General features: G+C 39.8%; 5 protein-coding genes across 7 annotated transcripts in view; 2 read left to right on the top strand and 3 right to left on the bottom strand.

The window, feature by feature from the left end:
• Position 1: 1 nt before the first annotated feature.
• LOC135083923 (DNA replication licensing factor Mcm6) lies at positions 2-17,441 on the bottom strand. 2 transcript variants are annotated; one of them, XM_063978679.1, is made up of 15 exons: positions 16,977-17,441; positions 16,349-16,772; positions 15,671-15,862; positions 15,141-15,313; positions 13,385-13,508; positions 12,960-13,098; positions 12,320-12,477; positions 9,275-9,427; positions 8,393-8,546; positions 5,532-5,683; positions 4,411-4,598; positions 3,318-3,439; positions 2,731-2,856; positions 823-968; positions 2-158 (listed from the first exon to the last, which is right to left on the bottom strand). In XM_063978679.1, the coding sequence occupies exons 1-15, from the start codon at positions 17,066-17,068 to the stop codon at positions 39-41; spliced, it is 2,463 nt and encodes an 820-aa protein (XP_063834749.1). In that variant the 5' UTR covers positions 17,069-17,441; the 3' UTR covers positions 2-38. The 2 variants fall into 2 exon arrangements, with proteins under 2 accessions (XP_063834749.1, XP_063834748.1); XM_063978678.1 differs by lacking the exons at positions 15,141-15,313; positions 15,671-15,862; positions 16,349-16,772; positions 16,977-17,441 and adding an exon at positions 14,206-14,360.
• Positions 17,442-17,500: 59 nt separating this feature from the next.
• LOC135083926 (uncharacterized) lies at positions 17,501-18,610 on the top strand. Of its 2 annotated transcripts, none has more exons than XR_010259734.1 (4): positions 17,501-17,692; positions 17,739-17,850; positions 17,991-18,110; positions 18,209-18,299. XR_010259734.1 is itself a non-coding variant. In XM_063978683.1 (4 exons), the coding sequence occupies exons 1-4, from the start codon at positions 17,567-17,569 to the stop codon at positions 18,608-18,610; spliced, it is 732 nt and encodes a 243-aa protein (XP_063834753.1). In that variant the 5' UTR covers positions 17,501-17,566. The 2 variants fall into 2 exon arrangements, 1 of the variants encoding a protein (XP_063834753.1); XM_063978683.1 differs by having other exon boundaries at positions 17,501-17,664; positions 18,209-18,610.
• A 111-nt stretch (positions 18,611-18,721) lies between these two features.
• LOC135083924 (glycerate kinase) lies at positions 18,722-20,402 on the bottom strand. Its single transcript, XM_063978681.1, has one exon. The coding sequence runs from the start codon at positions 20,304-20,306 to the stop codon at positions 18,780-18,782; it is 1,527 nt and encodes a 508-aa protein (XP_063834751.1). The 5' UTR covers positions 20,307-20,402; the 3' UTR covers positions 18,722-18,779.
• Positions 20,403-20,978: 576 nt separating this feature from the next.
• LOC135083844 (telomerase reverse transcriptase-like) lies at positions 20,979-23,402 on the top strand. The gene has a single exon (XM_063978583.1). It carries the CDS (start codon positions 21,210-21,212, stop codon positions 23,355-23,357), a length of 2,148 nt encoding a protein of 715 aa, XP_063834653.1. The 5' UTR covers positions 20,979-21,209; the 3' UTR covers positions 23,358-23,402.
• Positions 23,393-27,988, bottom strand: part of LOC135083845 (transferrin 2) — a 25,920-nt gene continuing 21,324 nt past the window's right edge. The window contains exons 15-16 of the mRNA XM_063978585.1: positions 27,130-27,289; positions 23,393-25,349 (exon numbers count right to left, since the gene is read on the bottom strand). Coding sequence (XP_063834655.1) covers positions 25,079-25,349; positions 27,130-27,289 — 431 coding nt within the window. The 3' untranslated portion in view covers positions 23,393-25,078. The remainder of the gene's footprint in view (positions 25,350-27,129; positions 27,290-27,988) is intronic.

The following is a 27,988-nucleotide window of genomic DNA, read 5'->3' as shown; positions in this document are numbered from 1 at the left end:
GCTTAAGCCTAACACCCGTGACGTCACTGCTTCACAGTTCACGAGTCGACCACATAGTTAGGGTGCACCACGAGCAGCGGGTCGTCTTCTAACTCCTGGTCGGCGGACTTCTGGGTGGCCTTCAGACCCGTCGTGGACAGAGGGATTATCACTTGGTCCTGGAAAATAGAGGTTATTTAGTGTAATGTTACAGTCACCAAGTTTCTTGCGTTGTGGAACGAAGGAATGTGTGACACTAGTTTTTTTTAATGCAAGTAGTAATATAATATAATTGTAAGATAGGACACAAAGTTAATTTTAATAACTTTATTCTACGGAACCTTTTTGTATGAACAGTATGATAACGAGGCTGGCGCATGTAACACAAAGGCGCAATTTCGGTCTATTCCACTTTAATCAAATCGCCTAGGTGACCACAGGCAACACATTAGTGTCCTTTGATGATCACCTTTAGAGTTGGCCTCTACTAATAACGGACATAGAAACTTCTCCCGATATTCGCCAGTGGGAACAGAGGATGTCTTATTGTTCATAGACGAGCGTCTAATCTTTCGTTGCAGCATAAAATCTGATTTTTTATGTATAATATTAGGGCAATAATTAGAAGTATTTTCCCCAACTGCCAGACAGTTTTTTTAGGGTAGCTCCCAAAACCACGATGACCCAAACTTTATAATTCACCAACATTATATCCTATATTGGGAGCATACGCAGACAAACTTTCAGCTTTTATAAAATGACGTTCACTAGCTCTTAGTCTATACGTAGTCTCCGCACGTCTCCGCTCCGCTTTAGTGGAAACACTATAAAGGCGACACTCACGTGGTACATAAGACGGTCGATGACCTTCTCGACGAGTGTTTTCCTCTGTAGTAACTCGCTCTCACTCTCGATGTGTCCGCGCGCTACCAGCTGTTCTAAATACCAGCTGACCACGGCACTCTTACGCATGCCCGCGCTTTCTTCGCCTGTATTGCCATGGAAATAAGGTTTCAATTAGTTATTAGACTGGGTTGGGATTCCGTATAGATCGTTTCATCCACGAAGACGCGCCCCACCATTCTTCCGCAAATGTTTGAGTGATAACGGTACACGCTAAATTGGCTTATGCTGGATTTCTATATTCAATCCTAATCCAAATTGGACGGATTTGGATTGTCAACTGTCAAATTTTAATACGTTTTTTGCCAAAATATCTGCGGTTTTTGATGTTTTTACATTTTTATATTGTTTATAAGACTATTTAAACAATATTAAAGTGTAAATGCATCGAACATTTCGGAAATTTAATCTAAAACTGAATTCAATTTGACAGTTGTAATCCGGATTTGGACAAGGATTGAATATAGGAAACGGGCGTTAGTCATCAAAATGACAACTTCTCAAAATGACAACCGGGATGCAAAATGTCCACTTCTCGAAATTACAACTTCTTAAAATGTCTACTTCGCTAAACGACAACTTCTCATAATAATATTGTCTATTTCGGATATTTAGATTATTTGTGGACATTTTGCGTCCCGGTTGTCATTTTGAGAAGTTGTCATTTTGATGACTAAGCCGCTAAATTATCCATGAGTGCACACCCCACGCTTCCTTCGACCACTAATTTGTGGGGCGCGTCTTCATGGAAGAAACGATCTATACCTCCGCTATCTGTCCATTAGCGGGCTGCAATCACATGGAAAGTAAAAGCACAGAATAAGTAATAGTACAGGTACAGAAGGATTACTCCGCAAGACGATTTAAATAAATGCGAGTCTTGCTACGACGCGATACAGTGGAATTCAGCTTGCACAGCACTACGTACCTACAATTTTATTCACCTACAAGTTTTGTCTCTTTCAATCGCGTGCCTCTGAACTCTTCTTACGCTGTTAGGGTTGCTGTCTAGTGAAAAAATAAACAATCTACTTATTTGTAATGAGGTACGTATGTAGGTAAGTACGCATTCATTATGGAAAACCTTGGGAGAGGCCTTTGTCCAGTGGACGTCATTTGGCTGAAACGAACGAACGCATTCTGAGCAGTAGTCATGGTAGGTTAGGTTCCTATACTATCCTAAGAATTATTGATTACATACCTTTCAGCATCTTTGGGAAGCGAAAAAAAAGATAAATCCGGTAGATTTCTTTTCGAATTTAAACACCCGAACGCCGCACAATAATATTTCTTTCTCTTTATGTCCATTTTTAAATTATACTTCGATCATAGAATTAGGTACTACAACGCACGCCAGCGTCCTGACGGGCGCGCGCGTGACACTCGACTGATATAATACCCGCCGGCGGGGCGCTTCGCTGTAGGTAATTATCGGATGTACCGCGCGGAGTGAGCCAGGCCTGGTAAAAGTTACTTGAAATTGACAGACAGAATGTGAATTATTACTAATGTGTGTAATTTAGTAAATACGCAACAATTTAATAATTCACATTTATTTATCTAAAACAAGATTTTTTTTGAACCCACAATTCTAAAGTAAGTCAGAAAGTTCGATGGTTGAAGTCTCATTTGAAGCAATCAATAAGTAAAACAATCTTATCAAAATTAGTTTTCTTATTTGTTTAAACAAATATTGTAAAATCTCTGTTTTTGAACCTTCAACCAAGACTATTCATAATCCTTTAACACAATTCTTTATAAAATCATGGTTTTTAAACCTTCAAACAAGGCAATAAAGTTCAAAATACATACTTGGGAAATATATTCCCACTTCAAAGTGCTACCCACCTCTAGTCTCAGCTTCCGCCTCTTCCTTCCTCATGAACACGACCAGCATGTCGCTGAGGGACTTGTAGTCTTCGAAGGAGAGAGTTAATTTCTGTTTGGGCGCGGAGTCTCCGTTCACGTGGCCGTCTAGAAGAGAGCGAATATCAGATGATACATGTGGTTCATTTATTTAAAGTAACCAACCAAATCACGTAATAATTTGAAAACTTAGTTAAAACATACGATTATTTTATAACCTCAATGACAAGCATACGAAGCATTGCTTGTTAAATGTTGTTATTTTTTTTTAAAACACAACTACTTTATAAATCGCTTCGTTCTAGCCTGATTTTTAGTTGCTTTGCAATCAACAAACTTGTGAGAATATTCCCTCGGGACAAACTTGACGTTCATTAGTTGGGTTTTTATTAGCGGTCTACCACTGCTGCAACTCGCAGCAGTGGGAACGAGACATGGGAATAGTCCCAAATAAGTGACGTCATAGCCCCCAGTGAGTTGCGTTTTGACAGCTTATAAGAAGTACATATGTCATTGGCTGATGGCTCCTTCAACTACCTTACTATCAACGTTAATAAATCATCACTCACTAGTATCCGCAGTGCCGTTGGGTACATCTTGATCGACGTCCATCGTCGGCTCCAGCTGAGGTTCTTCTTCGTCCAAATGGATGTCAGGCTGTTCCACGCGAATAATGGATTTGTTCAGCAATCTGTGAAAAGTAGTTTGAATGTTAATAATATGCCGGTCACAGGTATAGCTGTAGCTGGTCTGAGTAACAGTGTCTACGGCTATGTGGCATAGTGTTGCCGCATACATAATCGATAGTGTATTGATAATCCAGATGAGTGTGTAACTTGTATCCATGTACTGTTGTGTCTAAATAAAATAGTGTTGCCGCATATCGATTATGGGCATAATTGACTAAAGCCCGGTCGCCGAGCACGTAGAATTTCGTCCAATGACCCCAAGCTACCCATCCTTATCGCTCGCGCGTAATTATATTGCTGTCGCGACTGTGCGACGGGCGGCCGCAGTGAGTGTGCGAGCTTGGGGTCATTGGACGAAATTGTACCGGCTCGGCGACCGGGCTATAATCACCCATAGTGAGAGAATATAAGTGTCTAAGGCTGTCTATATGACATAGTGTTGCCACATACATAATCCCGGTGAGTGCAGAAGTTATCTGTCTGAGTTAAATAGTGTTGCGGAAATAATCGATTATGGGTATAATCGACTAATTAACAATCGATTATGGGCATAATCGACTAATTAACAATGGATTCGTCACCTGTAGGTGCTCGGCGACCGGGCTATAATCACCTGTAGGCCTCGTGCACGTGCTGCGGCGCCACGTGCCCGCTGCAGTGCATCTTGGCCATGGCCTCTGCCTCTTGCGATCTTAACCCACCTTTCGGTTACACAGCCGTCACTAAACCGCGACTATTCGACTTATTGAGGCAATGTTGTAACCGGTCTAGTTGTCCGGTTCTACAGCTGTCTATGTGAGATAGTGTTGCCGCATAATCGATAATCCAGGTGAGTGCAGAACTTGTGTCCATAATATACAGGATGTGATTTTGTAAAACAACGTCCATCCCAGGGGTGTATACTGGTGCCTCTGGTGTATCTGAGTAAAATAGTGTTTCTGCATAATCGACTAATTAACAATCGATTAATCACCTGTAGGCCTCGTGCACGTGCTGCGGCGCCACGTGGCCGCTGCAGTGCATCTTGGCCATGGCCTCGGCGAGGCGCAGCATGGACTCGAGCTGGCGCACGGTGATGCGCCACGAGCCGCCGCCGGACGCGCCGCTGCCGTCGCGCCCGCGGAGCACCGTGTAGTATTCCACTAGGAGCTTGCCGGCTTCCTGTTGGAATAGAAAACACATTTATTTATGCAAGTAGGCAAATGCCTACTTGCATTGCACTTGCACATTAAATAATGTCGGACGTTTGGTGTGGTGGTGTTGACCCATAGTACAAGCTTTGCTTAGTTTGGGACTAGAAGCGCAGTGTAAAATGTATAAGGATATATTTATTTGTTTAATGTGGGATATGATGCTCAACCACAATAATAAGGAAGCTATGGTGTTAGTGCTTCCTTCCGAGCGGGTGTTGTGCTCGGGGACCAAGGTCCAATTTACACCATCCTGGTTTTCCTATTTATGCTGGGCAAAAGCACTTTTACACATCCCGTAAATGCCCGTAATACTGGGTAGGGTTAACCCTACCACTGCTTCAGGACAATAAATGGGCCAGTGCTGAGATGAAGCAGCGCAAGAAAGTCAAGTCACTATTGTCAGCCTCTTTTTCAAGGGTTTACAGACTTCAAAATATACATAGAAACAGTTTTCTATGCTCGCAAAATAAACGCTGCGCATTATTTCACTATAAAGTACCCAGTTACAAGGCGACAATAACCCAAGAGTGTCAATGGCAGACTGTCGATTTCAAAGTCGGTAATTTGATTCTCCTCGTTCCCTGACAATTGTGGTGAAACTACACCTACCACAACCAAGCAAGAAGAGGAATATAATATTTAAAAAAATAAAGAAAGTGCATAAAGAAAGGCGTTGCGTAATACGAAACGGATACTTCTTGCGATGCTCTCGCTTGACTACAGAATTTTCCAGAAAAACAAAAGACGTTCCCCCACTTCGCGACGCATCCATTATGCAAACGAACAAGTAAAAAAACTTGAAACAGAAAAGAAGAACTTGTTATCCTAATCCAGGATTTCCCTTTTGATTTGACTGTAGAATAAGGTAACGTTTTTCTAAAACAAACTTCATTAATCTTACCTCAGTAATGATAGGCTTGAAGGACCTCGCGAAAGCGATGTACCGGAGCAGATCTTCTCTCGTGTACACGCAGTCATAGGTCTCCTCCTTGTTGCAGTGCAGATCGACGATTTTGCGGGCGATTGCGTAGTCCACCATCTCACTGCTTTCATCTATGTATAAAATGTAACCATTATACATGATAATGAGAGAGAGATAGTGAAGGAGAGAGAGAGAGAGAGAGAGCCTGTTCCCACTGGATGGACTGTCATCATCAAAAAAGAGGGATATGCCAGTGTCAGTACAATTTGAAACTGGCGTCGTTAGTACAATAGGGATCTTTCCTGGGTAAAAAAGCAGGAGTTTTAATTAGTCCGTCAGTTAGCTTATCAAAAACTACTCGACACGTATTTTTTACTTTTTAAAACTAATGAAAAAGTAAAGAGATAAAGCGTGCCAAAGTTCTAAAGTGAAGGCCCGTGACGTCAATGAGTGCGTAAAAGTGCAGCACTTTGTGACGTCGCGCGGAACTTCAACGCATTATAACTTTGTAATTATTTGTTCGATTGACAATTCAAAATATACGTGTCCAATATTTTTTTATATTAAAATTGACGGACTAAAAACAATTTTTTTAGGAAACTAGCCTATTTACTCGTATGACACTTTTCACATTTAATCGTGTTCGTCTATCTTACTTAGACCGCTTTTACATTAGGAAGTCAGAAGCGTAACAGCGTTTTTATAGTGTGAAGGAAGGCATCCGCGACAACAAACCTACACAGTGTAAGCCCAAAACTCTGCTACAAGAGTGGCGTTATCAGTAGCATTAATTAAATCATCCTGCGTGCAGTTGATTGGGCACGCAGGGCACGACATCATGTGCTTTATCGACTGGGGAACACAACCAGACTTGCACCCCAAGTTCTGGTCGCGGGAGCGACCTTTGCCAGATCGTTGGTCCACCTAAAAGGAGGCCTGCCCACGCTACGTCTTCCAGCCCGTGGTCGCCACTCGATAACTTTTCTGCCCCAACGGCCATCGTCTCTACGAGCTATGTACTGCCACTTGATTTAGTAATTCTCCGAGCTATGTCGGTCACTTTGGTTCTCCTCATTTCTGTCACCTGTACCTAATAGGTAAATAAAATATGTCGTAGAAAGCTCACCAATCAATATAAAGAACAAGTCGAACCGCGACATGATAGGCGCGGACAACGCCACGTTCTGTTGCAGCGACTTGGCGCGGTCGTAGCGCCCGCCGATCGGATTCGCAGCCGCTAGGATCGACGTGCGAGCGACAGCACAACAATCTTTACTCTAGTGTCTTATCGCGTTGTAATACAGGCTATTTTGCAACAAAAATGTAGCCTGGTGTGCTGTCGCCTGTTCGTTCGTTTCAGCCAAATGACGTCCACTGCTGGACAAAGGCCTCCCCCAAGGTTTTCCACGATGAACGGTCCTGCGCTGCCCGCATCCAGTCCCTCCCGCGACCTTTACCAGACCGTCGGTCCACCTAGTAGGAGGCTTGCCCACGCTACATCTTCCAGCCCGTGGTCGCCACTCGAGAACTTTTCTGCCCCAACGGCCATCGTCTCTACGAGCTATATGCCCCGCCCACTGCCACTTGATTTTAGCAATTCTGCGAGCTATGTCGGTTACTTTGGTTCTCTTGCGGATCTCCTCATTTCTGTCGCCTGTACCTAATAGGTAAATAAAATATGTCGTAGAAAGCTCACCGATCAATATAAAGAACAAGTCGAACCGCGACATGATAGGAGCGGACAACGCCACGTTCTGTTGCAGCGACTTGGCGCGGTCGTAGCGCCCGCCTATTGGGTTGGCGGCCGCTAGAATCGACGTGCGAGCGACAGCACAGCAATATCTACTCTAGTGTCTTATCGCGTTGTAATACAGGCTATTTTGCAACAAAAATGTAGCCTGGTGTGCTGTCGCCTGTTCGTTCGTTTCAGCCAAATGACGTCCACTGCTGGACAAAGGCCTCCCCCAAGGTTTTCCACGATGAACGGTCCTGCGCTGCCCGCATCCAGTCCCTCCCGCGACCTTTACCAGATCGTCGGTCCACCTAGTAGGAGGCCTGCCCACGCTACGTCTTCCAGTCCGTGGTCGCCACTCGAGAACTTTTCTGCCCCAACGGCCATCGTATCTATGAGCTATGTGCCCCGCCCACTGCCACTTGATTTAGCAATTCTGCGAGCTATGTCGGTCACTTTGGTTCTCCTGCGGATTTCCTCATTTCTGTCACCTGTACTGTACCTAATAGCTAAATAAAATGTCGTAGAAAGCTCACCAATCAATATAAAGAACAAGTCGAATCGCGACATAATAGGCGCGGACAGCGCCACGTTCTGTTGCAGCGACTTGGCGCGGTCGTAGCGCCCGCCGATCGGATTTGCAGCCGCTAGGATCGACGTGCGAGTGACAGCACAACAATCTTTACTCTAGTGTCTTATCGCGTTGTAATACAGGCTATTTTGCAACAAAAATGTATAGCCTGGTGTGCTGTCACCTGTTCGTTCGTTTCAGCCAAATGACGTCCACTGCTAGACAAAGGCTTCCCCAAAGGTTTTCCACGATGAACGGTCCTGCGCTGCCCGCATCCAGTCCCTCCCGCGACCTTTACCAGATCGTCGGTCCACCTAGTAGGAGGCCTGCCCACGCTACGTCTTCCAGTCCGTGGTCGCCACTCGAGAACTTTTCTGCCCCAACGGCCATCGTCTCTACGAGCTATGTGCCCCGCCCACTGCCACTTGATTTTAGCAATTCTGCGAGCTATGTGGGTTACTTTGGTTCTCTTGCGGATCTCCTCATTTCTGTCGCCTGTACCTAATAGGTAAATAAAATATGTCGTAGAAAGCTCACCGATCAATATAAAGAACAAGTCGAACCGCGACATGATAGGCGCGGACAAGGCTACGTTCTGTTGCAGCGACTTGGCGCGGTCGTAGCGCCCGCCTATTGGGTTGGCGGCCGCTAAGATCGACGTGCGAGCGTTGAGTGTTGCTCGGACTCCCGCCTGTGAAAGGAATATTTTTTAATAGGGATATTTCCTAGGTAAAAAAGCAAGAGTTTTAATTAGTCCGTCAAGTTGCTTATCAAAAACTACTCGACACGTATTTTTCACTTTTTAAAACTAATGAAAATGTAAAGAGATAAAGCGTGCCAAAGTTCTAAAGAAAAGGCCCGTGACGTCAGTGAGTGCGTAAAAGTGCAGCACTTTGTGACGTCGCGCGGAACTTCAACGCACTATAACTTTGTACTTGTTTGATTGACAATTGAAAATATACGTGTCCAATATTTTTTTTATATTAAAATTGACGGACTAAAAATTTTTTTTAGGAAACTAGCCTATTCTCTATGTATTGAAGTTACTTTCTTTTTAATTTTGTTATATTCCAATTTTCAATTATATTTTGCACCCTGTTGAATCTTATCTGATTATAAGGGCTTTTCATAGTCCGTGAGCACACTCCAAAATTGCCTACGTCTGTGACTGCGACATCGTGATAAGATGCATGGCACAGAACAGGAACAGATGTGATTGGTTTATTATAATGTGTTATATTATAACCATGCTTTATTTATTTGTGTCGCCTGTGCGACGGGCGGCCGCAGTGAGTGTGAGCGCGACAGCAATATAATTACGCGCGAGCGATAAGGATGGGTAGCTTGGGGTCATTGGACGTATTTCTACGTGCTCGGCGACCAGACTTTACAAAATTACCAGTTTCTTTCAGTACCGACCTTGGCGAGCGAGATGGTCTGCTGCTCCATGGCCTCGTGGATGGCCACCTGGTCGGACGGGTCCATCTTGTCGAACTCGTCGATGCAGCACACGCCGTTGTCTGCCAACATCAAAGCGCCCGCTTCTATCACGAAGTCGAAGGATTCTTCGTCCTGTGGTAATTAAAAACCAGGGTTTATTCATTTATTTAAAAAGATCATCAACAAGTTTACACTAATCTAAAGCCCGGTCCGTGAGCACGTAGAATTTTGTCCAATGACCCCTAGCTACCCATCCTTATCGCTCGCTTAATTATATTGCTGTCGCGACTGTGCGACTGGCACCCGCAGTGAGTGTGCGAGCGCGATAGCAACATAATTACGCGCGAGCGATAAGGATGGGTAGCTAGGGGTCATTTGACAAAATTCTACGTGCTCACGGACCAGACTTTAGATATGTACAACAATAACATTTGATTTCATGCTAAGTGTAAGCTTAATGGAGAAGTTACCAATTTTTTTCTTTTAATAAAACTTGAAAATAAGCAAAACTAATAATAATTGTGAAGGAATCATGAAAATATCTCTACAATTAAAGAAGTTACAGGGCCCCAAAGTTGCGCATCTATATACAGGGTGTCCCGTAATGTAACGTCAAGCCGGAACTGGGTGTTGAGGCAAGTTGTGCTGGTTATCAGAAAAATATAAAAAAAAATCTATGTGGCATATTTTCAAAATAATAGGCATTTAAAAAAAATCTAAAAATTCTACTCCAGGTGACGGTCCTTTTACTCGTGTTGCCACAAATCTTCACTTTTTCCAAATTTTTTTTTTTGTTATGTAACCCTGAATAATGCTTCTCTAAACTGTTATCAAAATTACAAAACCAGCTGCTCCAGCTTGGATGAAAAAAATACTAATGTATTTTTTTCATCCAAATTTAAAAATTTTCAAATTTTTATTTTAAAAATTTTTTTGGGAATAATTTCCCAAAAAAATTTTCAAAATAAAAATTTTGCCCTGTTTAAACTGACTGTACTGAAAAAAAAAATGTACTACGCGAGTGTGGCAAGTGACGTCATAATTTGGCGCATTTAGTAAGGATTCCAAAATGGTATAACACCTTGTAAAATCTTGCTGTAATTGTCGACAATTTTTGGTTTTTTGGAAATAGTCCCGTTTTTAACTTTATCTACCTTGGTTAAAAATTTTATTCTAATGTGCCCAAAATTCAAGTTTCTGGCTTAAGTGAGGTGGAGAAGCCATTTTAAAAGGTATGAGCGGGACAGAGAGGGCCATCTTACCAAGCAGGGATGTTATGGATATCCGTAACCGTAACCGAAACTATCGGATATCCGAAATAAAAAAATATCCATAACCGTAACCGAAACTGATTCAAAAGTTACGGATAGTTTCGGATAAAGGCGGAGTCTAAGGGTACAATTCCAATCTGCAGTATACACGCCGCAGCTGCAATGCCGCGCTGCCGATTTCATAGTTTTGCAGTTTGCGGTTGCAGTTTGCAGTCTGCGGCCCGTCTTGGAATTGTACCTTAAATCTTAATATTTGTTACCAACTTGTCTGGCATTCCCTGGCACCATCTAATATGCCAGCCTGTTTTACTTTTATCATACATAGGTGTCGTCTTAGTTGGTACATAAAGTAGCTAAGTGGGTCACGCTCACGCAGCATCTTGCTATTTGTATTACCTACATTTTTGAAATAATTCCGTAACCGAAATTATGCGAAACTTTCGGATAATCTGAAATGATTTCATATCCGTGACCGTAACCGAAACCGGTATAATATTATTCTAATATCCGTAACCGTATCCATAACAGAAACTTCATATCCTTAATATCCCTGTTACCAAGTACAAGTGCAGGCAGAGCAGGTAGTAAAGGTGCGCGCGCACGGGTGACTTTTGTCACAGTATGTCAACTACTAATTACTGTCATGGTGACAAAAGTTTCTGTGACTGACTCCACGGTAGTCAGTCACAGAAACTTGAATTTTGGGCACATTAGAATAATAATTTTTAACCAAGGTAGATAAAGTTAAAAACGGGACTATTTCCAAAAAAACAAAAATTGTCGACAATTACAGCAAGATTTTACAAAGTGTTATACCATTTTGGAATCCTTACTAAATGCGCCAAATTATGACGTCACTTGCCACACTCGCGTAGTACATTTTTTTTTCAGTACAGTCAGTTTAAACTAGGCAAAATATTTTTTTTTGAAAATTTTTTTGGGAATAATGTATTTTTTTCATCCAAGCTGGAGCAGCTGGTTTTGTAATTTTGATAACAGTTTAGAGAAGCATTATTCAGGGTTACATAACAAAAAAAAAATTTGGAAAAAGTGAAGATTTGTGGCAACACGAGTAAAAGGACCGTCACCTGGAGTAGAATTTTTAGATTTTTTTTAAATGCCTATTATTTTGAAAATATGCCACATAGATTTTTTTTTATATTTTTCTGATAACCAGCACAACTTGCCTCAACACCCAGTTCCGGCTTGACGTTACATTACGGGACACCCTGTATATAAAAGAAAGTCGTGTTAGTTACTCCACTTATAACTCAAGAACGGCTGAACCGATTTAGCTGAAAATTGTCAGGGAGGTAGTTTAGAGCCAGGAGAAGGACATAGGATACTTTTTATCCCGTTCGAAATAAAAAAAAGTCTGCTTATTTATTGCCATTAAGGCGGAACAAAGTTCGCCGGGTCAGCTAGTAACAAATATTTCGCGCTATTTGATCGGTGACGTCACGGCACTCATTCGGAGTACAGTGAATCACTCTGGTCCAGTGCTGTTGACAACCCAATTATTTAAAATCTAGTAGTTTTTAATTTTCCAGCCAGGATCACTCAAGATTCTTGCTTAGTAAAATTTTGTAACCATTTTTTTAACATAGCCCGGACCTGGCCATATACTAAAAGAAGAAGACTGACATAACGACATTCTCCCTTATAGGCCTTGTAGCTTCAGGAGAGGTGCAAATCCCTGCCCTTGTAGATGACCTTCCCTACTTTTGTACGCCCGTGGTGGCCTTTTAATTACCTTCACGACAGCTGCAGTAAGACCAGCAGCAGATGATGCTTTCCCGCTGGTATAGACAGCCCGCGGCGTAATCTCGCTCACTTGCTTGAGTAGTTGTGACTTGGCCGTACTGGGATCACCCACTATGCATACGTTGATGTCGCCTCGGAGGGTTGTGCCTGAGGATAGAAGGATTGGGTAAGCGAAAATGAGCTTTAAGGTGTACATGATAAGGATGAAAGTGTTGTGGCTGGAAAAGTATTAGATAAGGAAAAACGGCCCTAACGGCATATTATACACTGCAGCGCTTGCTCATAATTCTTTGCGAGGTTTAGACTAGCAAGAAAACTCGCAGAAGTTTCTAAGAAGACTTCCGCAAGCTGTTTACCACTGTGTAAATAGCTGTGGCAAGCCAACTTCTGCAAGATACACATAGTGGTGAAAGCTTGCGGAAGTCAACTTCTGCAAGTTTTATTGCTAGTCTAAACCTCGCTTAAAAACTATGGAGCACGTTGGAATGACTACCAACACATTTTGTGGACAAAAACAGTGTTTTTTTTAGAAAATGTACTCAACTTATGGGTCCACTCCATATTTATGCATAGATACTATAATATACTTTGTGTGAATAAATTGGCGATTCGCAGGTTTGTCTACATACCTTCAATTGTAGTTTTAGCAACGCCTCCAAACAACATAAGTAGAATCCCTCTCTTGACCTCATTGTTCCCGTGAATACTCGGGAACAGGCTTGTGATCAGATTGTTGTATAAATTTCGATCTCGAGACATCTCGTATACCTAAAACCATATTAAATAATGTATTAATTAATTAGAAAATCTTAAAGTAGTTGTAATAGAGACGATTTTGCAACAAAAATGTACAATAAAATAGTCTAATGTACTGTCAAGTGTACTGTATAGGTCGCTTAGCAAGAGTTGAGGCACAACATTTTGTATCTGTATACGCTTGGCGCGCTGAAGTCTTCGTATTCTGACTTCAAACGTTCTGAATTCAAATTTTAAATCAGTGTGAGTATGTGCTTGCCTCAACATTCGTTGCGCGATCTATTTCATATGTTCTTACCTTATCCCATTCCTTATCAGTCATTTGTTTTCTCATGTCTTCGGTGGTCAAATCGTCTGTAGCAAGCTCTGCAGTACCAAAGCGTCGTGATATCGCTTGCACACTGCATGCGAGGAAGGCTGTCCTGGAAAAAAATACGATATTCAAGTCATTAAAATTATAATTTGGTTAAAATGTGGAATGCTAGAGGATTCATAGAGGAGCCAGAGCCTTTTAAACAGCGATGCGTCGCTAAACATGTCTGTAAAAGTCGTCCGACGTTGCGGCTCGACTATTATAGTGAGCCCACTCGTAACTAGCATAATTAGCGTAGTATGAGGGGCTAACGGGACTATTAATAATTTTTGCAATACGAATATTTTACGTACGAATTGACGTATCCGTGCTAAGTCTCAGGCTCACGCCCAATGAAGTTAAAATATCTATGTATCGTCAGTTCGTGGGATATTAAGGGCCTCCGCTAAAACTTACGCCGTGTAAAAAACGTCACACGCATGCGCTGCTCATACTACTATTTTTTGCTTTCGACCCACGCGTACGGGTGTGAGTTTTACTAGAGGATAATTTTACTAGAGTCTAACCACATACTTTGTAATGCAGTTCCCTCACTCACAAAGCCTTCAGGCCCTTGATGCCTACTTACATAGCTTTTTTTGTAAATACATTCATATTAGACCTCTTATTACTCCCTGATGACGCCAACTAGTGAGCTTGCGTACGAGTTGACGTAGCCGTACTAATTCGGCGACTCTCACTCAATGAAGCACAATATCTTCTCATCATCAAGGGTCATGGGATATCTGACTAGAGGATACACTTACTTGTAATGTAGTTCCCTGACTCCCAAAGCCTTCAGGCCCTTGATGCCTTCCATCTGGCCCTCGTTGGCGTGCCGCGTGCGCGTCGTGATCTCGGCCTTCGCCCCCGGGAATGAGAGGGAGCCTACGTCCGGGACCACTATCGACGTCAACTATAGTCTGGTCCGTGAGCACGTAGAATTTTGTCCAATGACCCTTAGCTACCCATCCTTATCGCTCGCGCGTAATTATGTTGCTATCGCGCTCGCACACTCACTGCGGCCGCCCGTCGCAGAGTCGCGACAGCAATATAATTACGCGCGAGCGATAAGGATTGGTAGCTTGGAGTCATTGGACGAAATTCTACGTGCTCACGGACCGGGCTTTAGTGAGCTTGTGGCGACATCTATCAACACACCACTACAGTCATCACACAACAGATGGCGCTGACACCTACCTTGCTATGGCATAGCCATACAAACCTGCATTGCGGTGTCAGAGTTTCTGCAGACTTAGCATAAATAGAAAACCGAGACGGTTAATAACCGGACCTTTAGGAAGGAAGCATTAACGCCTTAGGTACCTTATTGTGGTATTTTCAAATCCAACAAGCTTGTGCCAATGTTCACCATTGGCTGAGGCGATAAGAGCTCAATCGGGTTGGCTGGCACCATGGTAAGATAAGGTCTTATCATTCGTCAATGACGCCATATACTTACGTACGAATGACGTAGCCGTGCTAAGTCAGGCACTCTCGTTCGATGAAGCACACTATCTACTCTTGCTCAATCTATAGTCTGGTCTGTGAGCACGTAGAATTTTGTCCAATGACCCCAAGCTACCCATCCTTATCGCTCGCGCGTAATTATATTGCTGTCGCGACTGTGCGACGGGCGACAGCAATATAATTACGCTACGTGCTCACAGACCAGGCTTTAGTCACTAGAGGATACACTTACTTGTAATGTAGTTCCCTCACTCCCAAAGCCTTCAATCCCTTGATGCCTTCCATCTGGCCCTCGTTGGCGTGCCGCGTGCGCGTCGTGATCTCGGCCTTCGCCCCCGGGAACGAGAGGGAGCCTACGTCTGGGACCACTATGAGAGTCCCCGTGAAGTCGTATCTGTCACCAGCCTGTAGGATTACAATAGAATAGGATATAAACATGAAGTTCTTAACAGTAGCTCCATCAGAAGATCCTTCTATAAGTTCATGTAAACAAGAAGTAATAATATGCTGAAATGTACTTGGCTACAATCTATTGGAATTTTATGAGACTTTTTGGTTCCTAGTTCAATTTAACTTATCCTAGGAGGACATTATCTGAAAATGTAACAGCAGTGACAAAATTTCAGAGGTATACACTACAAATCAACCCTGGTTTGCACCATCTTACGGTTAAAGTTAAGGTGGTGGTAAGCTAAGAGTGTAGTTTGAGTGGAAATTAGTTTTACTAGGTTTGTAGGTAAAGTAAATCTGTTTAAAACTAACCTGAACAGATTCCACAGCTTCAGCCCTTAATATTACTTCCAAGGATCGTGGAATGCAGCCCCTCGGTAGTTCAGCTTGTGTCTCCTGGATCCGTATCTTTTGGAAATCCACAAACACTGACTTGTCTGCGTCGAGCATGAACCTTCGCCTGTTTGCACATACTGGATTTCTGCAGATGGTTGGGATTGTGTACTGGAAATATAAAATTAATAATTTATTGTGGACATGGTTTCCAGTTTGGAGTCAAATTAATTTCTAATTGAAAAAGAAAATTGTTTGGTACGAAAATAACAAATGAAAAGGAAAATCTAAAGGATGGCACCAAAGTAGGTAGTCTAGGTAAATTTATGATAGAAGAATAACAAGTTGGAACCATGAATTATCATCATCATCATTTCAGCCATAAGACGTCCACTGCTGAACATAGGCCTCCCCCAATGCTTTCCATGTTGATCGATTGGTAGCGGCCTGCGTCCAGCGTTTCCCTGCTACCTTTACGATGTCGTCGGTCCACCTTGTAGGTGGACGTCCCACGCTGCGTTTTCCGTTACGCGGCCTCCATTCCAGAACCTTTCTGCCTCATCGGCCGTCAGTTCTGCGTACTATGTGCCCTGCCCATTGCCACTTCAGCTTGCTAATCCGTCCATGAATTATATCAAAAAGGAATTAAATAACCACCTTAAATTGCTGCTCCACATTTTTGATGACTGTCTGGCAGTCTAAGCAAACAAATGTGCCCAAAACTAGTTCCGGATGCACAGGGTGTGTCCTCACAATCTGACCGGATATCCTGATCAACGTGCCAATCTTAGAAGTGGTCAGCTCCCTCACTTTATGTCTCGTTGGCACATCAACGAATGAAACGTAACATTCTTTGTCCTGCAGATCTTTTTTCATACCACTATCGGCCAGACTCAAAACATAATTCAATATGGCCTGATTTAAAAACGGATATATCCTGTAATACTCCTCGATGATCGTGGTAGCGAGATTCTGGTTGTACTTCTCTACATCGTCGAAGCTGACTTCTAAGGTGCTAAGTTCAGGTTTCAGAAGTTCTTTCGACTGTTTTTCATATTTTAGCTCATCGTCTTCTTTGAATCTGTGGAATTAATCACAGTTGCGTCTTTAGAAGGATGCTCATTTTATGAATGAAAACAAATAATACATTAAAGTCGGATAACCTCACTTTTTCAAACTGGCAAAATGTAAACATTTGCATTAAGACCGCCTATCAATGACCAGAAAAGTTTAATGAGGGGTCTCGTAACATCTTATTATTAAAAATTAAGCAGTAAATACTCACTCTTCTAAGAAATCTTGAAAAAGCTTCTGGCATCTGACTCCAACCTCATCTTTTACTTGACTTTGGGTAGCATAAGTGTCGGCTACATCCATAATTCACAGGTTTTGTGTTTATCTAGGTGTTTTATTAATTATTTATCTAACACAAGATTTAACGCCGAAGATAATCACTATTTTTTCACAGTAAACAAAGAGATTTTAGTTCACATCAATCGACTTGCGCGATCACGGAATGGGCAACATCAAACCACTTAATGAAATCTCACACATAAATCACATCTAAGTGTATACTTTTCTCATTTTATCCTATCAAATTAGAAAGAGAGGTCAATATGTCTGATGAACGATATCACAATGGGTTTTGATAGTACCACTGCTGAAGTAGCTGTTATGACATTTTGGCGGGAATGTTTCGTGTTTTGTTCGTTCAGAAATTAACTGCACTTTTTATTTTGTCGATTTAATGCGTTTTGTTCACAGATGTATAGACGCTGTATGTCAAAGTGACAGTGACACAGTGACATTGTGTTGTTTTCTTCCGAATTTCGGGAAACATAACCTCAAAAATACATAAAAAAAATATTTTTAAAAATGAACGAGGATAAAGTTACATTTCTAATTAAAGCAGCTTCATCTTTATCACAAACCCAAAATGATCAGACGAAGACATTGCTGAGAAGTTATTATTTGTGAGTTATTTTAGTTGCGAAGCTTGTTGTATTTATTTCATTGAATTAACATAAACATTTCTATTTATTTTAAGGATGCGGTGTAGAGAGTTGTCGAAAAACCATGGCCTTCCAGATAAGCACTTCTCTTCAAAAGTTCGATGTTCAAGGTGTTTCATAGAATGGAAAAAAGGCACAGAAACAACAGTAAGTATAAAGATGCTCTAAATCAATTATTTATGTATTTAATACATTAAAAACTGCACAGTATCATTTATGGACGGTTTTATAAGTCCATGTATATGTATTTGTAAAGTTAACCAGTATTTTCTTTTTCTAAATTTTAGGTTAAACCTATAAAACTTAGTAAAGGCCAAAAGCGGAGAATAAAACAATTAAAAGTAAACAAAAACAACAAGGACGATTATGTTAAAACTAGACAACAAATGTTAAACAGTAATGAACTGGTAAGTATCTGAAATCTATTTTAAATTCCATAAAACTTGCTGATAAATAAACCTAAAACCTAGTTTTATTATCTGTGCTAAACTGTTTTTTTTTTCAGAAACAGATCTGCACTTTTTGCAAAAATAGTACAATCACACCAATTCTCAAACCTACTAAGCCAAAATTAATTCCAATAAATGAAGGCACTAAAATCACAGAACAAAGAATAAAAGAAAAGATTCAGCCAAATACAAAGGCAACTAACACCAATAAACCTAAAAATCAATTGAAGAAACCTGAAGTAGATGTGTATGCTAAAACAAAAGAGATATTTTCTCTATCAAATAAGAACAACACATTACAAGGAAGTGTTAAAGACCAGAAAGTTATCAAAAACAATAAGAAGAAGAAGGATAAGTTTGCTGGTTTGTGTCAGCAGGCTGTTCTGATGTCAGCAAAGCTTAAACAGGAGAAAGAAAAACAAAACAAATTGAATTTATTCTTGAAGCCATCATCATGATGAAGATCTAACTGGTTAGGTGTTTTAATACTTTTATATTATTACTTTATTTAATTTTTAGTAGTTTACCTATCAATATTTTATGTTACACTAGTGTAAATAAAATATGTCTATCAATAGATTATTTATTGTTTTATTCATTCACAATCATAAAAATATTATAATATTATCATTTCTTCTTCCTTATCACAATTAAATGTATGTCCATAACATTAGTGTTAGTATGTCCAGTGAAAACATGTAGTTCACCATTTTTAAATCTTTTGTAGAAGTTGTAAGAATCACTGTTATTTAGATAATCATTTATATCAATATTAACTTCCTTAGACTCTGATACTAAGTCCAGATATCCCATAGCACCTGCTGCGTCTGTAGGCCCATCTATGCCATCTGTTCCTGCACTAAGAAAATCAACTTCAAAATGGCTGAATCTGCCTTTGATTTTGTGGATGATGTTGGAAAATTCCAAAGACAGCTGTTGGTTTCTTCCTCCTTTACCCTTTCCTTTTACTTCTACAGTTATTTCTCCCCCCAACACTAAACAGACATCCTTATGTTTTAATAAATCCATAACCTTATCATCTTCAATAAAGTTTGTGCTTATTCCTGGAATATTCAGCGAATCGATTGAACTTTTAAATTCTTCTTTATTCAGTGTACCTTCAATAAGCTTGCAGAATAGTTCAGCTAATTTAACATACTCCTGAGCTACAATTTCAATATTACCGATCACTTGGTGTGATAGACATATTGGTAAATATCCAAGTTTCTCAGCTTGATTAGCTGCTTCATGAATGCTTACTTTATTCGAGCCAATGATGTAGTTGTTCACTTTATCTTTGGGAAATTCTTTTGAGTCATTTAATTCATTCAATATAGTTTTAACAGAAAGAGGCAGCTGCTCATAAAGGTTGTACTTTTTGATAATATCTGCAGCTGCATTTGGATCGTCATTATTTTCTGTTGTAGGACCACTAGCTATTAAGTCTAGAGGATCTCCAACTATATCAGAGAGGATCAAAGACACAACTTGAGCTGGTTGAGCTCTCATAGCTAATTGTCCTCCTTTTAGCTCAGATATTCTTTTTCTAACTGTGTTCAGTTCCACTATATCTGCCCCTGCGTTTGCCAGTTTCTTCACTAGTCCACATTTCTCTTCTAAAGTTATTGGCTCTCTTGGTAACGGCAAAAGTGAGGACCCACCGCCTGATATCAAGACTATTAGTAAATCATTTGACGTCAAACTAGAGACTAATTTCTTGACTTTTATAGCAGTAGCTTCGGCATTTTTGTCTGGCAGATTGTTCTTAGCACCTTCACTGTACCGGACGTACTTGTTTATGACCGTTTCACTTTTACTTCCATCAGGTATGCTTACAATTCCATGCTTGATTTTTCCACCAAGTATTTTTTCAAGTTCTTTTGCCATATTCTGTACCGCCTTGCCTGTTCCTACTAGGAATACATCTTTGTTTTGCAAGTTGTAGCTATCACCTGCTATTATTAACTTTTCGGTAGTAGCATTGTAATTTACTGAGTTTCTAATTAATTTGTCCGGTTGCACTACTAAAACTCCACTACGGAATATTTGCACCAAATCACTAAAGGTCGCCTTGGACATGGTGTAAGAAAAACAAAACTTATGACTGTGGATAGTTCGCCAAAGGACTGAAAACTGAATACGATAACAAAACATTTTAATTTTACGATAATATTTCTTTGTAATCAGTTTCAAGAGATCAAATAAGCTATCAACATTATGATAAAAAGTACTTTTGCTAAGTGGCGAGTGTTATCTACTGATAACAAAACAAAAAAACATAAACTTTGATAACAAATGTCAATGTCATCGTTGATCAGCTGTTTTTGTTAAGGTTTATTTAATTTCTAAAAGGTGATTTTAATAATTTGCCTATTTAGATAATACCTACGATAGAAGTAGAAGTTACTGCGTTAAATATTTATATTATACATTCAATATAACCAATTTATGAACAATTTGTGCAAGAAAAATTTGACCGTCAGGTGCCTGTAACGGAATGCAATAAACTGTCATTGACAGTTCTGAGTGCTCTTTGGTTCTGAGCCCCGATTACGGTAATTTTTAACGTCAACAATCCAGACACGCTTCTCGATTCTGCGATACGATTGGTCGTTCAACAGCGTACGTCAGCTGTTTTGACCAATCGTATCGCAGAATCAGAAACGCGTCTGGATTGTAGACGTTATAAAAGTTACCGTAATCGGGGCTCTGAGTTCCGTTTCATGCGTCGCGTCGTAAATTTTAAATATTTTGACTACCTTCACGTTTACAATATTTAGCTACAGAAATCATTTGATTTTAATAGGGAAAATGGGTACTATAATAATAAATCCAACATGCAAATTATTGAATGACTGATTCTTTGGTTTTATTATTTTATTCGTGATTTTATTAACCCGTGTCGAACATGATTTGTGGAACGGAACGTGGTGTAGTATTTTGGACAAGTCGTAACAAGTCGCCGCAATATTTGAATTTTAATGAGTTTGGACGCTTGTAAACAATCAAAACAATTGAAATTCTGTGAAAGTTTTCATGTAGTTTTGAAACATCTTCATGGATGTCCCAATTTGTTTCACTCAACACTTTGTGGATAAACAGAATGTGAGATCTTATGGAAATATTTTAAAGAAAAGTCTCCTGAAGGAGGAAAATGAAACACAGTTCCTGAGAAATATTTTTGAAGATGAAAATTTGGTGAGTGGATTGCGCCCTAACTTGCTACAACATCTAAGGATTTTAAGAGAAAATGTCCAAAAATATTCAAAGCAGGACTTTAGAAATTACTTTCCAGAAAATGGATTTACTGGAGATAGTAAAGAAAGTAAAGAATTAAACTCTCTGAATAAAAGTGAAATCTTCTCAAAATGCTGGCTTGCCTTGTATGATATTATACCAAAGGAGCTCTATGGAAATGGGCACAATGAAAATGTATTCAAGAAGTTTGTACAAATTATTGTACTACATGGCATGAAACGCCAACATATTTTATTAAGTAAAATACTTTTAAAATGGGATTTTTCACCGAATGTGTGGCATCAGCTAGACAGAACAGTCTCTCAGAAAATTCTATACCATATTCTTATGTGGATAATTCGAAATTTATTGTCTCCAATGATATGCTTGAATTTTTACGTTACAACTTGTAAATTAGATGCAGATGAAAACAAGCTGCACTTCTTTTGGAAGAACCAATGGCAGAGTTTTTACGATAAAACTATCCATAAGATGATTTGCCGAAGCGTTATAAAGATATCCCCTCCATATTGTATGGGAAGAAAATATAAACAACACCATAGTCATTCAAACAAAATTAAACTTAAGATGTTAATGAAGGAAATACCTAAGCTGCATCTAGTCTTGAAAGCAAATCATGATTGCAGGCCAATAGTTCGATATAAAAATGATTCTCTAACTCCTGCAGATAAGAACAGAATAAAAGAACGGTTGAATTTTCTGAGAAAGTTGACAGGTAGATCTCATAAGAAGACTGAAAGCCAATTCAGTGTATTATATTCCAATTGGCTAAAATTAAATCGCCCAAAATTATACTTTATCAGAACAGATCTAAGTAATGCTTTTGGCTGTGTGAATAAAGAAAAACTTATAACAATACTACACGAGAGGTTTCGGAAACTGAAAGAAGAGGCTGGTGTCTCTGAAAAGATGTTACATCAATTTAAAGATATGATTTCTGAGCTTCGGAGGCCTCTACTAATACGGGCTGGTTCTACCGTTTATGAATGGAAGAAGGGACTGGTACAGGGATACAAATATTCACCAGCACTATCAGAATTATATTATAATCATTTGGATGAACAATATTTTGAAAATTTTATAAAAATGACTGAAAACAACATAAAACTATTTGTCAGAGTTGTAGATGATTATCTGTATGTCACAGATTCATTAGAAGATGCTGAAATGTTTTTAAAAGCGTTATCAAACTATGATAATGTGAACTATGAGAAGACTGTTGTAAACTTTTCCCACCCAACGATTAAATATAGCGAAGAAATTACTTTTTTGGGTTACTGCTATAACACTGTTATGCTGCATGTTAGCAGAGCACAAAATGTATTAACCGGTCAAATGTGTTATAAAATAACATTTAATAGTTCAATAGATAATATTTACAAGTTTTTAGAAACACGTATCGGACAGTCAAGTCAGATCAGTGGCCATATTTTCAATTTTATTCACAACTCTGAGGAAATTGTTTGGGGGCATATATTTAGCACATTTTTTTTATCAGCGAATAAATTTTGTACAATATTAGCCATGCTTTGCGATGAGTGTGAAATGAGGGATCTCTTGAAGTTGTACAAAAGGAAAGTTACTGTAAGACTTACTAACACTATTTTGGAAGTGCTGATGAAGAATAAGCCTAAGGATTATACGTTTATGTATTGCATAAACCATTTTCGGTATATTTCTTGGTTGGCGTTGAGTTTGTGTGCGAAATTGACCCCTAAATGTTTGAAGCTAGTGCCGTTTATCAAAGATGAACTGGCGAAATCGAATTGTTTGTTTGGGAAGTGGAGGGATCATGCAAGCAGGATCGATATTGATGGAAACATCTTGCGACAGGCTGTGAAAGTAGTATGCAGAAGGACAGACTTGAGAGCCATAGTCAAAAAGTTTGATACTCTACCAGAAGGGTTCCAGTGTTACCACCATAAATTACTTTTAAAAAGCAATTAACTTATTTTGTTACTGTTATAAAAATAAAAACCAGATTTTACATAAGGCACTCTATTTATTGTTTTGTATAAAATAATACAGTTTGTATTAAAACTTACTAACTTATAATTATGAGATTTCATTTGGACGGTTTTGTTATAAAATGCACCTGGTGCTACCATTTTCAAGTGATTGGACTTGAAAATTCAGAATAACAATAATAATATTATTGTTACAGACATATAAGAAAAAAATATAATAAAAGTCTTTTAGCAAAATAGTAAAAAAATAGATTTTGTACTAAACTTTTAAAGTAAATAATCTAGTACTTATTAGTAAAACAATGAAAACCATTGATATAAAAAGACATACCACAATAATGTAGAAAAGAAATTAAATATCAGTTATGAGATTACTTACACAGTTGCATCTTGTTACTAAATAAATATAACACAATATTATTTTTAGATTTACACTTACACACAATATTGTTTGTTAACTAATACTAGTCTACAAGCTCAGCTTATGATGGACGGATTTAATACATTCATAACTCAAAATTATATAATAAAAAAATAGCTGTCATAATATCAGAAATAGCTGTCATAATTTCAGAAATAGCTGTCATAATATCAGAAATAGCTGTTATAATATCAGAAATAGCTGTCATAATATAAGAAATAGCTGTCATAATTTCAGAAAGTATAAAGTACAGAATGTTTTCTTACAGTTTAACCTATTTTACATGTTTATAAATGCATAATTACAAGAAATATTCTAAGATTCACTTATTTACCACAAATACACTTTTTAAGAGCTGTCCAAATTTGACTCCTCATAGATTTCGTATAGCAAAAGAAAAGGGCTAAAATAGCGAGTTTTTAGAGAAATTGTTGCCTTCCTCTGGCTCTTTCCATTCAAATCAGTCTCCATAGACAAGTGGCAGAACGTGACAGTTGTAATTCTGAAATGCCTTCGCTCCGGCGTTTATTTGTATGTGTAGCTGGTTTTTAATGTAAAGGGATATGAATTTCGGAGCGATTAAAAAGTGCCACTTGTCTATGCCCGTTGTTTTTCATAGTTATTTCCTATCGTAGTAAAGCGACAATAAACACCGCCAATCCTATTACAGCCCCCACCACCCCGTCCCTATAACCAGCGGACAAGAAGTCCGTATCAGCCGCAATGTAGTAAGCGCTTTGCGGCGCGTCGCACGACACTATGCGAGCGGCGCGAGGTAACGCCTTGCCCGCTATGATGTCCGCTGACCGCTGCTTGTGCGGCAAAGGCTTTATAGATGACCCAAACTGAACTGACCCACCAAACTCATTGACAGAGGGGCGCCACCATCGTTCAACTTTATAGTTTCCAACATAGCAAAAATCGGAATCAGCGATTTGCTATTGACGGTGGGGCTCCGGTGTCAATGTCACGGATAGGACAGTTCAGTATATTGGGTCTAACGAAATAGTAAATTATTCTCTTCACCAGCCTTCCATAAAACCGTCAAAGTAAAAACTTCTAAATAAATGCATCCGGCTCGAAGGACCATTGTTAGCGGACCGCTGCATCGTAATATCAGAAATAGCTGTCAAATTTTCAAAATAGCTGTCATTATAACTATAAATAAACGTCAAAAATTATAAACTAGAATTTTTTCTTACGTAGCTACTTCTCAACGATTTCGGATCGATCAAAAAGTGTCACTTGTCTAAGTTCACTGTTTTAAGGTAGATTATGTATTATCGTAGTAAAGCGACAACAAAGATCGCCAATCCTATTACAGTCCCCACCACCCCGTTCCTATAACCAGCGGACAAAAAGTCCGTATCTGCCGCGATATAGTAAGCGCTTTGCGGCGCGTCGCACGACACTATGCGTGCGGCGCGAGGTAACGCCTTGCCCGCTATGATGTCCGCTGACCGCTGCTTGTGTGGCAACGGCTTTAGACGGACCGCTGCGTCGCTGAAGATTAAATCCGCGTATGGGGGAGGCGAGAAGAACATGCTGAAACTGGAAGAGAAATAAATCATTATAATGGGGACACCATGGACAAACACTATATGGGCATGGGCTGTGACGTTTTTGTTCATGTCACGGAATCTTCTTGTCTATGGCTATTGTGTTTCCACGTTTGCCACGTGTCACGTTGTCACGTGAGCATAGCCATTTCACGGTATATGAAATTATAAACCCTGGGGTTGAGTTGGACAAACACTATGTGAGCTATGACGTTTTTGTTCATGTCATGGATTTTCTTAAATTTCATATTTGTATGACGTTATGGATTCCCCTATATTTTATAGTGTATCACGTGTTATGAGGAGACGAAAACAAAATTTTGCAAAAGAAATGTGAAATCCAACGTGGCGCATGATATGATAGGTGGACACTGTCTACAAATCCCCTGAGCAGAGAATCAAGGGGATATGTGGACAAAAAGTCTACAAAGTCCCTTAGCAGGGGATCATCTAAAGCTTCAACCACACCAACGCGTGCAGATCGCCATTGCCGGTGCGATCATAGGCCAATGTAAGATACAGGCAAAATATTTTGCTTAGTTTAGGTTTTATTAATTATGTCCGTGCACTAATTTTAATTGAAACCAAACGTGTACTTTATCTAGGCTAAGTTTTATACAGAAATAAATTATTTATTATTTTATTATTTATTTATTTATTTATTAAAGACGCAAAACAGATTACAATTAAGGTTTCACAAATTATATAGCACGTAAGCTTATGGACTAAATTGTAACCTAACAACATGCATCCTATAAAGTATAGGTTAATAATGAATGTTACATCAAAACTTCAGAAACTCAGTTTACATTTTACGTTTTACAGAAAATTAAGATGTTATAGCCTGACCAGGAACATAAAAACCCTGGCATAGTGGCGCATCAATTGCATTTGATAGTGCAACACTGAGTACAGTCGTACCTGTGTTAAATTAATAGGCTAACTTTATGTAGGTATCAGGATTCAGGATTACGGGCTAATTTAATATTTTCATAAATTAACGAAAACATATTATTATAGGTAACCTGGTTTAAATAAATTAAATGGAACCATCAATCGAGCTAGTAGGATTTATTTTATTATTCATCAATAATCAAATTCAGAACTTGAATATTCAACTGCAATGTCTGCTCATGAACGCTTCAAACTCGGTACTTCTTTCCCAATTCCATAAAATTCAACACTTAGAAAGTGACAAAAAACTTTAAAATAGGTAGTTGAAACAAACCACAGCTAATTTTCATAGTGGACTGTACTATACGATAAACATGTCAGTCAATTTGACAACCTTTGTTGGAAACATTATTCAATGAAAATATTGTCCGAACCCTTGGTATTTCTCTTCGACAAATACTTTAACACATTGTGAACCACTTTTCTTTCACGACTATAAAAAGATTTTAGCAATTTCATTCACAAAATCAATTGCGCACATTTAAAATAAAGTTTGTTTAGGTACACTTTGACAGCAATAGACTGACATGCAAGGTGACATGTCAATGAAGTTTTTAGTTATTGTTGCCATTAAAATAAATTAGTACCATTAGATTTCCGCAACATGGCGAGGGTTTTTATGTTCCTGGTCAGGCTATAATTAATATAATATTATGTGTGTGAGAGTGAGGATAGTGAAAGATTATTATTAATTAATGATAAAGATTTATTTATTAATGACAGGTCGCGTGGACTGTCATGGGCCGCACGACCTGTGTTGAAGCATATGGGGTTTTGTGGAATAAGACAAGATTTTAACATGATGGAGTAGTTCATACCTAAACTCGTCAGTAGTAGCAGCGCCGTACAATTGCTGCGCGTAGACCATGAGGTTAGAATATGTGTCTAACTCGGTGTGGTTGGCGCGCCCCATCAGCACCGAACCCGGGACCTTGCCCAGGTTGCAGTGCTTGTACTCGCTTATCTTGGCCCGTGTACCTGGAGACATTAATTTTGTTAATACGGTTTTTTAGGTCAAGGTATTGTCTAGCTAGCTAAAGGAGCGGAGACAAAAGTACTGTCTGGACACAGCAGCTGCAGTTTGACTATTGGCTAGACTCTAGTCTAGTCCCCTTCTTATTCTTAAGGGGAGAGGGTGGGCATACCAACTGTAGATCCTGGCTACACAGGAGTTGCAGCGGCGGGAATGAGAGGTGGGGATAGTCCCGTTTAGAGGGAGGGCAGTAGGCTGGGGACACGCGTATCGTCTTGGCACAGTAGCGACAAATCGAGTTATATAGACACAAAAGTTGCTCGAGCTATCGTCTAGAGGAGAGAGGAGGAAGGTGTTTCTTGTACTGTCCGGACACAGCAACTCTAGAAAGAAGGAACTTGCCGTCCGGATACAGCAACTGCAACTCTAGAGGGGACACTCACCGTTCGGAGCAAACATAGGCTTGGTCTTAAGCTTGTTTGGAGACCCCTGGTCTGGAGGAGAGGAGGAAGGTGTTTCTCGTACCGTCCGGTCACAGCAAATAGAGCGGACACTCACCGTCCGGGCACAGCAGCTGCAAGTCCAGCTATAGTTTAGAGTGAGGGTAGTAGGCTGGGGACACGCACCGTCCGAGCACGACAACTCTAGACCGTTCGGACACTCACCGTCCGGGCACAGCATCTGCAGGTCCAATGGCAGCAGGT

The sequence above is a fragment of the Ostrinia nubilalis genome, chromosome 24 (assembly GCF_963855985.1).
Source record: "Ostrinia nubilalis chromosome 24, ilOstNubi1.1, whole genome shotgun sequence".
Lineage (NCBI taxonomy): Eukaryota > Metazoa > Arthropoda > Insecta > Lepidoptera > Crambidae > Ostrinia > Ostrinia nubilalis.
This window is presented reverse-complemented; position numbering and strand designations above follow the sequence as displayed.

Excerpts from the sequence above, each read along its gene's own strand:
- LOC135083844 (XM_063978583.1), top strand. The coding sequence starts at position 21,210 with ATGGATGTCCCAATTTGTTTCACTCAACACTTTGTGGATAAACAGAAT.
- LOC135083924 (XM_063978681.1), bottom strand. The coding sequence starts at position 20,306 with ATGTTTTGTTATCGTATTCAGTTTTCAGTCCTTTGGCGAACTATCCAC.
- LOC135083926 (XM_063978683.1), top strand. The coding sequence starts at position 17,567 with ATGAACGAGGATAAAGTTACATTTCTAATTAAAGCAGCTTCATCTTTA. Across the intron at positions 17,851-17,990 it reads AAAAAGGCACAGAAACAACA|GTTAAACCTATAAAACTTAG; the intron begins GTAAGTATAAAG and ends TCTAAATTTTAG. Across the intron at positions 18,111-18,208 it reads TGTTAAACAGTAATGAACTG|AAACAGATCTGCACTTTTTG; the intron begins GTAAGTATCTGA and ends TTTTTTTTTCAG.
- LOC135083923 (XM_063978679.1), bottom strand. The coding sequence starts at position 17,068 with ATGGATGTAGCCGACACTTATGCTACCCAAAGTCAAGTAAAAGATGAG. Across the intron at positions 2,857-3,317 it reads CAACGGCACTGCGGATACTA|ACGGCCACGTGAACGGAGAC; the intron begins GTGAGTGATGAT and ends GCTCTCTTCTAG. Across the intron at positions 159-822 it reads TCGACCGTCTTATGTACCAC|GACCAAGTGATAATCCCTCT; the intron begins GTGAGTGTCGCC and ends TCTATTTTCCAG.